The sequence below is a fragment of the Cherax quadricarinatus genome, chromosome 39, assembly GCF_038502225.1.
Source record: "Cherax quadricarinatus isolate ZL_2023a chromosome 39, ASM3850222v1, whole genome shotgun sequence".
NCBI classification, from domain to species: Eukaryota; Metazoa; Arthropoda; class Malacostraca; order Decapoda; family Parastacidae; genus Cherax; species Cherax quadricarinatus.
The window spans coordinates 6,448,296-6,462,310 of record NC_091330.1 but is presented as its reverse complement, the minus strand read 5'-3'; the positions used below and the strand labels follow the sequence as shown (position 1 = coordinate 6,462,310).

The 14,015-nt window shown below is 40.0% G+C and overlaps 1 protein-coding gene across 1 annotated transcript; it reads right to left on the bottom strand.

Moving 5' to 3' along the window:
* Window positions 1-3,621: 3,621 nt before the first annotated feature.
* On the bottom strand, window positions 3,622-12,539 carry LOC128696305 (serine-rich adhesin for platelets). The gene is made up of 10 exons (XM_053787486.2): window positions 11,580-12,539; window positions 10,739-10,960; window positions 9,638-10,141; window positions 9,238-9,459; window positions 8,229-8,732; window positions 7,829-8,050; window positions 6,819-7,322; window positions 6,419-6,640; window positions 5,658-6,194; window positions 3,622-5,488 (listed from the first exon to the last, which is right to left on the bottom strand). Exons 1-10 carry the CDS (start codon window positions 11,979-11,981, stop codon window positions 5,072-5,074), a joined length of 3,756 nt encoding a protein of 1,251 aa, XP_053643461.2. The 5' UTR covers window positions 11,982-12,539; the 3' UTR covers window positions 3,622-5,071.
* Between the last annotated feature and the right edge of the window lie 1,476 nt (window positions 12,540-14,015).

Genomic DNA, 14,015 nt, shown 5'->3' with positions numbered 1-14,015 from the left:
CTCCCTCACTCTCTCGACACTCGCACTCTCCCTCACTCTCACTGTCGACACTCGTACTCTCCTTCACTCTCACTCTCAACAATCGTACTCTCCCTCACTCTCACTCTTGACAATCATACTCTCTCTCACTCTCGACACTCGCACTCTCCCTCACTCTCACTGTCGACACTCGTACTCTCCTTCACTCTCACTATCAACAATCGTACTCTCCCTCACTCTCACTCTTGACAATCATACTCTCTCTCACTCTTGACACTCGTACTCTCCTTCACTCTCACTCTTGACACTCGTACTCTCCCTCACTCTCACTCTTGACAATCGTACTCTCCCTCACTCTCTCGACACTCGCACTCTCCCTCACTCTCACTGTCGACACTCGTACTCTCCCTCACTCTCACTCTCGACACTCGTACTCTCCCTCACTCTCACTCTCGACACTCGTACTCACCCTCACTCTCACTCTCGACACTCGTACTCTCCCTCACTCTCGACACTCGTACTCTCCCTCACTCTCACTCTCGACACTCGTACTCTCCCTCACTCTCGACACTCGTACTCTCCCTCACTCTCGACACTCGTACTCTCCCTCACTCTCGACACTCGTACTCTCCCTCACTCTCTCGACACTCGCACTCTCACTCACTCTCACTGTCGACACTCGTACTCTCTCCTCTCACTCTCGACACTCGTACTCTCCCTCACTCTCACTCTCGACACTCGTACTCTCCCTCACTCGACACTCACTTTCCCTCACTCTCGACACTCGTACTCCCTCACTCTCACTCTCGACACTCGTACTCTCCCTCACTCTCGACACTCGTACTCTCCCTCACTCTCGACACTCGTACTCTCCCTCACTCTCGACACTCGTACTCTCCCTCACTCTCACTCTTGACACTCGTACTCTCCCTCACTCTCGACACTCGTACTTTCCCTCTCTCTCGACACTCGTACTCTCCCTCACTCTCACTCTTGACACTCGTACTCTCCCTCACTCTCACTCTCGACACTCGTACTCTCCCTCACTCTCACTCTCGACACTCGTACTCTCCCTCACTCTCACTCTCGACACTCGTACTCTCCCTCACTCTCACTCTCGACACTCGTACTCTCCCTCACTCTCACTCTCGACACTCGTACTCTCCCTCACTCTCACTCTTGACACTCTTGCAATCTAGAAAAATGATACTGCAAAACATTACCTCTTCTTATTTTTTATTTGGAAGCGCTAAACCTGTAGGTCATACAGATGCTGGGGCTGAGGATGAGGGGTGAGTAATGCAACTAGAGTTTGATCCTAAGATGGGGAGAGTGGCTCCAGTTCCTCGGATCATGAGCTCTTGAAAAGCAGCTGAGATGATTCTCCATCATTCACATTAGAACCCGTTATAAATATATATATATATATATATATATATATATATATATATATATATATATATATATATATATATATATATATATATATATATATATATATATATATATATATATATATATAGATTTAAGAGATACATTATTGATATAAAGGTGGCATATACGGTACATGTTGTTACGTATGTATCACTGATTATAAGGCGAAAATCTCATCCATCTCCTCAGAGCTGGGGCGTGTGCCCAAAATACAGCAAGCATTACCCCTTTGAACAGCCGCACTGAGTCGCTGGAACAGAAAACTAGCTGCCCTGGGATCCCTAGTTACCCTGATGAGTCTTTTTCCCAGCTCCTTAAGGAATTTAGATGCACTCTTTCCCCATGAGCCAAGGGTCTCTGAGCCTATGGGAACAAACATATAATGATGGGCAAGTTCTCCATATTTTCTAGACTTTTGGGACTCCCTGAAGCTGGCAGCTGCCCCTCCTTCCTCCCTGGTGTATTGGAGATAGGTATCAGCCAAGGTAGATGCACATGTATAGTCCCACACCACCTGCTTCCAATCTGTCCAGGCTTGAAGGGTGATACCATCTGGACGCTTCTGGCTGCCATCAGATCTGCATAGTTTGGGTGGCTCCCTTACTGCTGGGCATCCAGCTGTTGTGAGGCTCCTCTTGATAATGTTATTAACCTCCTCATGTCTTGCAATCTTTCCCTCGGATTTACGGCACACAAGACCATGGTACCCGAATCGGTCTGCTGCTTCACTGCCACAAATACACCTGTGTTCGGCGAGAATAGGGGCGGCAAGTCGAAGGGCAACACCGATGCGGATGGTCTGTGGGTCGAGGCGTGTGCCAAGGCTGGAGTTGGGAACAGCCAACAGAAAGTCCCCAGCATGAGGGGCTCTCACTGCTAGGAGGCGGGCTCTATCCTTCCCTGACACTCTGAAGCATTGTTGAGGCAATATTTTCCACTATTGGACCATCCCAGTGCGATTGTTTGTAGTTGTTGGGGGGAGCAGATCTGGTTTCTAAGCCCGTTAGATTATCCCAGATCATTGCTCCGTCAATGAATTTTTGGTCCTGGACTCCAATCTTGTCCCTAAGATGTTCAGGGAGAATCGCTGCTACAAGTTCTCTGGATGCAATACACGAGGACAGAAAAGCAGGTAACGCAATCTGTGATGACTTGCGCACACCAATGCCTCCTAGTCTGACTGGAAGTGTAGCTTGGTTCCACTGCCCGTCTTCTAGAGTAAGGTTAAGTACTTGTATATATATATATATATATATATATATATATATATATATATATATATATATATATATATATATATATATATATATATATATATATATATATATATATTTATATATATATATATATATCTATATATATATATATATATATATATTTTTATATATATATATATATATTTTTATTTATATATATATATCTATATATATATATATATATATATGTATATTTATATATATATATATGTATATATATATATAAATATATATATATATATATATATATATATATATATATATATATATATATATATATATATATATATATATATAGATATATATATATATATAAATAAATAAATATATATATATATATATATATATATATATATATATATATATATATATACGTATATATATATATATATATATATATATATATATATATATATAAATATATATATATATATATATATAAATATATATATATATATATTTATTATATAGGGAAGTACCACCTCTATGGCTGGAATGGGGACCCTCATCCTCAGAGAAGACAATAAACGTACCTCAGAGAAAACTCAAGGTTCTCCCCGGAGCTGTTTGAATATTTTCTTCTCCTGCCACCCCCTATATATTTTTTATTCTCTGTGAACATTTATTAATAAACAAAATACATTTACAGAAAAAAACATATATATATATACATACATATATATATATATATATATATATTATATATATATATATATATATATATATATATACATATATATATATACATATATATATATATATATATATATATATATATAGATATATATATATATATATATATATATATATATATATATATATATATATATATATATATATATATATATATATATATATATATATATTGCATAAATCTAAATAAGGATTTGTTTATCAGTTTTGTACTCAAAATAACTAAGTTTCCCATGCTGCGGTTTTTTTTAGTGACCCCCAAACAAATACAGAAAACTAAATCTCTTTGTGGGACTCCCAAACAATTTTGATTTCGCTTATTATTTTAATGGTTGTTTCATTAGGTTTAAAACCTGTAGACTGACAAGAGGGTCATTAAAGCTGTATTTCATCTGTATACAACTACTTAGCTGATTTAACTTTAAGGTTTAAATAATAAAATACTGAAAGGACTCCAATAATATCTTTATTTTACTACAAGTACATGTACAAGGTATACAGTCCTAGCTGATAACAATGACATACTACTATATAGAAAGCCCCTTGTTATGCTCCGCATTTCGGGCAAATTAGGTCAGTGTCCCAGGATGCGACCCACACCAGTCCACTAACACCCAGGTACCCATTTTACTGATGGGGAACATAGACAACAGGTGGAAAGAAACACGTCTAATGTTTCTACTCTGGGTGGGAATCGAACCCAGGCCCTCGCCGTGTAAAGCGAGAGCGTTAACCACCAGGCCACCAGGGCCCCCAATGGAAATAAGTCACTTTGTCTGACTTATTTTTGGGTTATCCTGGGTAATTTACACTATATATGATAATTGTACTTTTGTGTATGTGTATCTAAATAATCCTACTTACTTGTTTATACATAGGTTGTTTGGTTTATGGAGTTTAAGAAAGGAAGATAAAATTTGTTCCCAAGAAAGTCAGTGTACCATCGGGGACTGTCACTCTGTCTGACTGTTTTGGGTTATCCTAGGTTCTCTACACACATGCTGCTATGTATGATAATTCTATGTAACTGTATTGGTGTATACATGAATAAACTTACTTACTTACTTACTTACTTATTCCAGTCTTGTTCCCCAGGATGCCACCCACACCAGTCGGCTAACACTTGGGCACCTACTTACTGCTAGGTGAACAGGGACAGCAGGTGTAAGGAAACATACCCAACATTTTCACCCGTGTCATTAAGGCTGCATGTCACCTATTTACCACCAGTCAAGAATGCTTTAATCCCTAAAATATAGATTCATATTAACCCACAGTGTATATACACTGAGAGACATACACCTCTTTGGTGTATACATCCTGTGTTGTAGAGTTAATAATCCGAATTATCTTCTGATAAATCGTAGTTGTGCATTGACAAGTAATAACATAAGGGATAAATAACAATAAATAACAATAATAAAACATTTTTACTTTTATTGAAAATATAATTGTTTTTGAAACATAACAGTATAAAACACAACGAATGTTTATATCATATGTGATAACATCTTTGGCAATGTTGCAGAGAATAAACATCCTCTTGAGGGAGTTGTTGTTGTGCGTAAAACGTCCAGAGGACAACGTACAAAAAAAGTTATATCCGGCTGTAGTTGCTGGACGTGCAACGTTGACAGGATGCCGTATCTAAAGATTACATCCGGCTGTTGTTGGACGTGAAACGTTTGAAGAGACGACGTACTGGAAGATTAGTTCCGGCTGTTGTTTTTGGATGTGAAGCGTTCAAAAGACGACGTTTTGGTGAACACGTGAGATTTGTATTCGTCACTCTCGGCAGCAGTCTCGTAATTCTGCTGACTTCTGCAGCTCGTCCCACTGGTGTCCTGTTGACGCAGCAGCGTCCTCTGATGGGCTGACGTCATCAAGCTGCTGGTGTCAGACGTGCTCTTGGGAGCCGTGATGGTGAGGACGCCATCTGACGACAAGGCAGAAGTGACGTCGTTCACGTTCACTACACCAGGAAGAGTGAAGCGGCGACTAAAGCTCTTGGTGCTCTTGAAGCATCCTTCTTGCTTCTCCACGCTGCCTTCAACCAACACTTCGTTCCTGCCCACTGCCTTCACCCTGACATCTCCACTCAAGAAGTCACGAACATCCATCACCACCTGTATACGTGGGAAAAATAAAGAATTGATTAGTGTTTATTATTATTATTATTATCAAAGCCATGGTGTTGTGGACTGGTTTTAAATTGCTACAGCCACTCTGTTGTGACTTATTCTTCAGTAATGTTTAATACAGTTTAGTCTTTAATAGACAGACTCTGTTACGCACCTGGTGACTGTCTTGGTTCTCGGTGACTTTCATGGCTTGAGTCTCGTCTCTCAAGTCGCTCTCTCGAAGATTTCTGTACGTGGTGAGGTCGTCATCACATGCGCTTTCCACCCTTCCAAATTTGTTTAACACTTCTTGGACTGCAGCTTCGAAGTTTTCGCGAGCATTTTGGAAGAAAGAGTCCTTGAAAAAGAGTCCTTTGTGGGATATTGACAGGGAGGTATCCAGGTCCCAAGGCAGGACATTCTTTGTAAAATTGTTCGTTTCGTTTTGGTCAAAACTGGAAAAAATATCTTCAGTTCGTTTAGAAGCCTCATTGATAAAGTTTCTGATGCTGGAAGACTCTGCGGTAGATCTGCGAGTCTTTATTTTTTCTTCTGTGTTGTGGGAGCTTCCATGGGCCTCAGCTGTTGCTCTCCTTAAGGAACTTTGTTCAGAATGTTGTGAGTTACCTCGCACAGACGAGGACTCTCTCCTCTCTTGCATATTCGTGTTTGGAGTCATGTCGAGAATAGTATTCTTTGCTTTTATTTCATCCTGTTATAAATATAAAACAGTAAACTAGAAATAAATAAATAGATATTGAACAGTATTTCATTAATGTTAAACCCGTGTGGGGCAGTCAGGAGAATGTGAGGCTTAATCTTCTGTCTGTTAACAACCAAGGACCAGTCATTGTCTGGTCAGGTTGCTGGTTGAACCATCAGATATATTAACTTAAAATGTATGTTATATAAAAAAAATAGTACAATAAAACATACCTTCTTTGGTACAGTTATGGTAAGGACTCCGTCAGAGGACATGGTGGAGGTGACGGCGTCTGGCCGGACCAGACCGGGGAAAGAGAACCTACGTAGGAAACTCTTCTTGGAGACTGATCCTTGGTGTGTGTGTTCCACACTGCCCTCCACCACCACCTCGTTCTCATCAACCACCTTCACTTTTACATCGCCACCCAGGAAGTCTCGCACGTCTATCACCACCTACAGAGACAATAAACATCATTCTCACATCGATGGTCTTTACTATGCATATATCAGAGTAAAAGCCTTTAGTAATATAAATTGTCAATGCATCCTAAAGAAAGCCTACTTTTGTAACAATACATATAATAATATGAGATTTCAACAAAACAAGCAAAACATGAAGACCCAAACATACCTTATGAGTCTGGTGGTCCTCGGTGAGAGACACTGCTTGGTTCTCCTCCTTCAGGTCACGTTCTCTCAGACGTCTGTAGCTGCTCATGTGATCACTCACAGGAGTTTCTCCCCAAGTGTCCAGGATACTCTTTACAGAGGCTTCAAAATCTTGTCGAGCTTCTTCGAAGAAAGAGTCGTGGAAGAAGGGACCTCTGTGAGATATAGGCAGCACGAAGTCTGAAGTTTGCTCTGGCGAGGAACCAACTAAACTGGAGTTTTTCACCTTTGTTCCGTTATTTGTTGTTATTTTGGTGGTTTCATTGTCAGCACTAATATGTGTTGACATTTTAGATTTGTTTTCTTCTTCAGTTGTCTTAGACACTGAAGCTTGTGCATTGACATCATGATGTAGATGACGGGTAAATTTGTTTATCTTTTCGTTTTGTGTTCCTTTCATCGTAGAGGAGTTTACTTTTGTGTTTATCTTATTGGTGTCAACTTTTGTTGTGTGTGACACAGGTTCCTGTAGAAATCAAACGAAGTTTAAGGAAACGCAGTGAAATCATGCATTCAATATATGTATTACTGCTTTTGGCCGGGTGAATTCACAAGCTAAGAGCAGTTACTCTAATTCAGCTAATTTCTAAACCTTATCTTAGATACGACTTTCCTCCACAGGATATAACACAAAAATCGACTAACACCCCAGATCCCCATTTCTAGAACAATAGGGGCAACAGATAAAATAAACAGTCTACTATTAAGCAGTAGGTTACAAACTGACGCTGTATACTCACAAGTTTGTATTACTTACATACGAGTATATTAATTTGATGGATAGCCATAAATAAATATCACTATTTTAAGTCAGTATTACCAAAATATATTTTTTTTTCAACACCTCGATCATTTACCACCAATGCAAGGTGACCTGAAGCAAGCACATTAACCATCACTCATTCCTAAGAATCTTACTGAAAGACAACAAACAAAAACAATACATGAATGAATATGGGATAATATACGCACCTTTTTTGGTACAGTTATGGTAAGGACTCCGTCAGAGGACATGGTGGAGGTGACGGCGTCTGGCCGCACCAGACCGGGGAAAGAGAACCTACGTAGGAAACTCTTCTTGGAGACTGATCCTTGGTGTGTGTGTTCCACACTGCCCTCCACCACCACCTCGTTCTCGTCAACCACCTTTACTTTTACATCGCCACCCAGGAAGTCTCGCACGTCTATCACCACCTACAGAGACAATAAACATCATTCTCACATCGATGGTCTTTACTATGCATATATCAGAGTAAAAGCCTTTAGAAATATAAATTGTCAATGTATCCTAAAGAAAGCCTACTTTTGTAACAATACATATAATAATATGAGATTTCAACAAAACGAGCAAAACATGAAGACCCAAACATACCTTATGAGTCTGGTGGTCCTCGGTGAGAGACACTGCTTGGTTCTCCTCCTTCAGGTCACGTTCTCTCAGACGTCTGTAGCTGCTCATGTGATCACTCACAGGAGTTTCTCCCCAAGTGTCCAGGATACTCTTTACAGAGGCTTCAAAATCTTGTCGAGCTTCTTCGAAGAAAGAGTCGTGGAAGAAGGGACCTCTGTGAGATATAGGCAGCACGAAGTCTGAAGTTTGCTCTGGCGAGGAACCAACTAAACTGGAGTTTTTCACCTTTGTTCCGTTATTTGTTGTTATTTTGGTGGTTTCATTGTCAGCACTAATATGTGTTGACATTTTAGATTTGTTTTCTTTTTCAGTTGTCTTAGACACTGAAGCTTGTGCATTGACATCATGATGTAGATGACTGGTAAATTTGTTTATCTTTTCGTTTTGTGTTCCTTTCATCGTAGAGGAGTTTACTTTTGTGTTTATCTTATTGGTGTCAACTTTTGTTGTGTGTGACACAGGTTCCTGTAGAAATCAAACGAAGTTTAAGGAAACGCAGTGAAATCATGCATTCAATTTATGTATTACTGCTTTTGGCCGGGTGAATTCACAAGCTAAGAGCAGTTACTCTAATTCAGCTAATTTCTAAACCTTATCTTAGATACGACTTTCCTCCACAGAATATAACACAAAAATCGACTAACACCCCAGATCCCCATTTCTAGAACAATAGGGGCAACAGATAAAATAAACAGTCTACTATTAAGCAGTAGGTTACAAGCTGACGCTGTATACTCACAAGTTTGTATTACTTACATACGAGTATATTAATTTGATGGATAGCCATAAATAAATATCACTATTTTAAGTCAGTATTACCAAAATATATTTTTTTTCAACACCTCGATCATTTACCACCAATGCAAGGTGACCTGAAGCAAGCACATTAACCATCACTCATTCCTAAGAATCTTACTGAAAGACAACAAACAAAAACAATACATGAATGAATATGGGATAACATACGCACCTTTTTTGGTACAGTTATGGTAAGGACTCCGTCAGAGGACATGGTGGAGGTGACGGCGTCTGGTCGGACCAGACCGGGGAAAGAGAACCTACGTAGGAAACTCTTCTTGGAGACTGATCCTTGGTGTGTGTGTTCCACACTGCCCTCCACCACCACCTCGTTCTCATCAACCACCTTCACTTTTACATCGCCACCCAGGAAGTCTCGCACGTCTATCACCACCTACAGAGACAATAAACATCATTCTCACATCGATGGTCTTTACTATGCATATATCAGAGTAAAAGCCTTTTGAAATATAAATTGTCAATGTATCCTAAAGAAAGCCTACTTTTGTAACAATACATATAATAATATGAGATTTCAACAAAACGAGCAAAACATGAAGACCCAAACATACCTTATGAGTCTGGTGGTCCTCGGTGAGAGACACTGCTTGGTTCTCCTCCTTCAGGTCACGTTCTCTCAGACGTCTGTAGCTGCTCATGTGATCACTCACAGGAGTTTCTCCCCAAGTGTCCAGGATACTCTTTACAGAGGCTTCAAAATCTTGTCGAGCTTCTTCGAAGAAAGAGTCGTGGAAGAAGGGACCTCTGTGAGATATAGGCAGCACGAAGTCTGAAGTTTGCTCTGGCGAGGAACCAACTAAACTGGAGTTTTTCACCTTTGTTCCGTTATTTGTTGTTATTTTGGTGGTTTCATTGTCAGCACTAACATGTGTTGACATTTTAGATTTGTTTTCTTTTTCAGTTGTCTTAGACACTGAAGCTTGTGCATTGACATCATGATGTAGATGACTGGTAAATTTGTTTATCTTTTCTTTTTGTGCTCCTTTCATCGTAGAGGAGTTTACTTTTGTGTTTATCTTATTGGTGTCAACTTTTGTTGTTTGTGACACAGGTTCCTGTAGAAATCAAACGAAGTTTAAGGAAACGCAGTGAAATCATGCATTCAATATATGTATTACTGCTTATAAATAAATATGGTTGGAGTTTTTTTTCCCCAGAGTGAATCACAAGCTAATATGAGTTACTCAACCTTATTTCATTTGAAAGCCCAGTCCTATGTAACGTATGATTTTTTTCCCCAGGATATGATAATGAAAAATCGACTAAGAATCAAGTGCTTATTCACTGCTAGGTGAACCAGGGCAAAAAGTGAAAGAAGCCCATATGTCTCCTCTTCACAGGGACTCACCCCCAGGACCCATAGATTGTGATATAAGCAGTGGACCAATGAGCAGCTGATTGTAAGCTGATATTGCATGTTCACAAGTTGTTATTAATTACGTAAGGGTTGTAATAGTTTGATGGATAATCATGAAAAGCATAATTAATAAGGCAATTATTACTACTATTATTTTTTCAACACCCCGATTATTTACCTCAAACGCGGAGTGACGTGAAGAGAACATTGACCATCACTCATTACAAGGATCTCTTTGGAAACTAACATGGACATCATGACCAATCTATGAATGAATATGGAATAAAATACAAACCTTCTTTGGTACAGTTATGGTAAGAACTCCGTCAGAGGACATGGTGGAGGTGACAGCGTCTGGCCGGACAAGACCGGGGAAAGAGAACCTACGTAGGAAACTCTTCTTGGAGACTGATCCTTGGTGTGTGTGTTCCACACTGCCCTCCACCACCACCTCGTTCTCATCAACCACCTTCACTTTCACATCTCCACTCAGGAAGTCTCTCACGTCTATCACCACCTACACAGCATAAAACAATGATTAAAACAATTTCATTTTAAAATTTTGCCATAAAAGTGGATAGTTTACTGTATTTCCCACGTCCATCCTGGGGAAGGTCGTGGTTAATTGAATGTAATGACCATACATAGGCCTAGGAACATGGCCTTGAAATGGGTATATATTATTTATAAGTTTGTAATTTCTATATTTATATTACCAACCAGTTTATTGTATTTGTTCTAAATTTCTTGCAATTTATTTTCGAAAATAAGATAACTTAGTTTTATAATATAGGTTTATGTAATATTTCTATATTGCTTAACAAGTGCACAGTCTGGCACTACGATGAGAGGAACATAGAAAAGCACCTTTACGGAGCAACTTGTAATGTAAACAAATTGGCAGTCTGTGAGACACAGACGATGATCAGACTAAATGTGAAGCAAGCTCTCTGACGCCATTATAACGGAAGCTCTCTGACACCACCATGAAAGACTTTCTTGATTAAATTAATAAATACATCAAGCCAAGACAAGAATGACTTCTGGATGTGGTACATGTACAATAAATACTTTAAGTTTGGGTTGTGAAAGTGGCTGTCAGCACCGCGTTAAAAATATAAAGCATGCGCATTTACCTGATGATGATGACTGTTTTGGGAGACTGTGACTGCCTGGTTGTCCTCTCTCAAGTTGGTTTCACGAAGTTTTCTGTAGCAGGTCAGGTCATCCATTGTGGCTGACCTGTGACCCCAGCGGTCAAGCACGTCCTTGATAGCTTCATCAAAGTGCTGACGAGCTTCCTTGAAAAAAGCATCGTGGTAGAAGCTTCCTCTGCATGTTATGGGCAGCAAGTCTTCTCTGACCCCTGTAGACTCCAGCTGATTCATGTTTGTCTCACACAGTCTGCTGCTGCTGCTGGTGCCACTGCTGCTGCTACTGCTGCTTTTGACACTGTTTACACAGGATGTGTTACTGATGTTGGTAAGAGTGTTGGCGAGGCGGCTGGAAGCATCGGTGTTTTGATGTACTGGGGCCATGGCTTCTGCTTGGCTTCAGAATTATATCCTCAAGTGTATTCACTTAGAATAGTGAATAATATTGAGTACCAGAGGTGGAGTGTCAATAGCACCTGAGTACTAGTGTTCGAGTGTACACTTATATTCCAATAATCACCAGTATCTGAGTATAAGTGGCAGAATGTGCTCTTATATCCTGATAAACACTACTTCTTAGAGTACCAGTCAGTGATGGAGTGCAAGGTTGGTCAGCTCGTAGCTGTGATGCCGGCACTGTTGTGTCTGCCCATCACCTGGTCCACCTCCCTATTTATGCCGGTCGAGTTGGCTGTACGCCCAGCCTCCGCCCACGCCTGTGATGTCACTCAGCCGCCCCGCTACGCCCACACTTGCAGGAGCAGTCTCGACCCATCCACCACCTTCTCGAACCATGTGTCCCCTGGCGGGTGTTGCTTGACTCACATCGATGCGCGCTGCCTCCTCGCGTTACTCGTGGAGAGCGCTAAACCCGCACGGGTCACGCAGACCCCCCCCCATCCCTCGGAAGGGATGGCGGGAGTTTTTTTTTTATTTCCGTTCATCCCTGGAAGGAGAAGGGTAGCTCTGGTTCCTCGGAACAAGAGCCCTTGACCTCTCTGCAAGGGATTTGGGACGAGACACTTCACAAGGGAAAGTTGCCTTTATTAAGGAATGCTAATAACATTATTATTATTGTTATTATTAATTATTAATTATTGTAATTATTATTATTATTTTTTTAATTATTCTAATTTTATTATTTTAATTATTATAATTATCAGTTATTGTAATTATTATTGATTACTAATTATTGATAATTATAATTATTATTAATTATTGATTATTATAATTTCATTATTATTACTATTATTATTAATTATTGATTTTTAATTGTTATTATGATTAAGTATTGATTAATGTAATTATTATTATTATTATTATTATTATTATTATTATTATTATTATTATTATTATTATTATTCTGGAAAGCAAGAGTAATACAGTAATAACATATGAACATTATACAACTGAAAATAATAAAAATAAAATCATTTGTAACTCAATAAACATTATTACCGAGAACAACAATAATCTGTTGAACACATTTTTTGAGGCAAGTATCACGATGTTCAACCTTGTATATGTTTAGAGATCTGTGGAGATCTGGGATAAAGACAACACAAACTGTTATAAACCAGGGTACGAGTGGGGTTAGAACTCGTGACAAGTGAGTTCTGACCTAGTGGTTTACGCACTGGCCTGGTGTTTTACTACTCGCCATGGGTTTTAATCAGACCCGTAAACTGGTTTCTTTGTAATCGTGGCATTAAAGTTTCGTGAGAGAAGCTGTTATCTTTCCCCACGACGAGGTCTCCTGTCATGGTAAGGATATGGCGCAGGATTAAAAACTCTTGCGTAGCACATAGGAACGTGAAGTGTGTGCGTGTGTGTGTGTGTGTGTGTGTGTGTGTGTGTGTGTGTGTGTGTGTGTGTGTGTGTGTGTGTGTGTGGGTGTGTGTGTGTGTGTGTGTGTGTGTATGTGTGTGTGTGTGTGTGTGTGTGTGTGTGTGTGTGTGTGTGTGTGTGTGTGTGTGTGTGTGTGTGTGGGTGTGTGTGTGTGTGTGTGTGTGTGTGTGTGTATGTGTGTGTGCGTGTGTGTGTGTGTGTGTGTGTGTGTGTGTGTGTGTGTGTGTGTGTGTGTGTGTGTGTGTGGGTGTGTGTGTGTGTGTGTGTGTGTGTACTCACCTAGTTATACTCACCTAGATGAGGTTGCGGGGGTCGAGTCCTAGCTCCTGGCCCCGCCTCTTCACTGGTCGCTACTAGGTCACTCTCCCTGAGTGTGTGTGTGTGTGTGTGTGTGTGTGTGCGTGTACTCACCTAATTGTTATACTCACCTAGTTATACTCACCTAGTTGAGGTTGCAGGGGTCGAGACTCAGCTCCTGGCCCCGCCTCTTCACTGACCGCTACTGGGTCCTCCCTCTCCCTGCTTCATGAGCTTTATCATACCTCATCTTAAAACTATGTATAGTTCCTG

Coding starts and splice junctions, on each gene's coding strand:
- LOC128696305 (XM_053787486.2), bottom strand. CDS start 11,981: ATGGCCCCAGTACATCAAAACACCGATGCTTCCAGCCGCCTCGCCAAC. Junction 9,460..9,637: donor AGGACCACCAGACTCATAAG/GTATGTTTGGGT, acceptor TTGTCTCTGTAG/GTGGTGATAGACGTGCGAGA. Junction 6,195..6,418: donor CCATAACTGTACCAAAGAAG/GTATGTTTTATT, acceptor TATTTATAACAG/GATGAAATAAAAGCAAAGAA.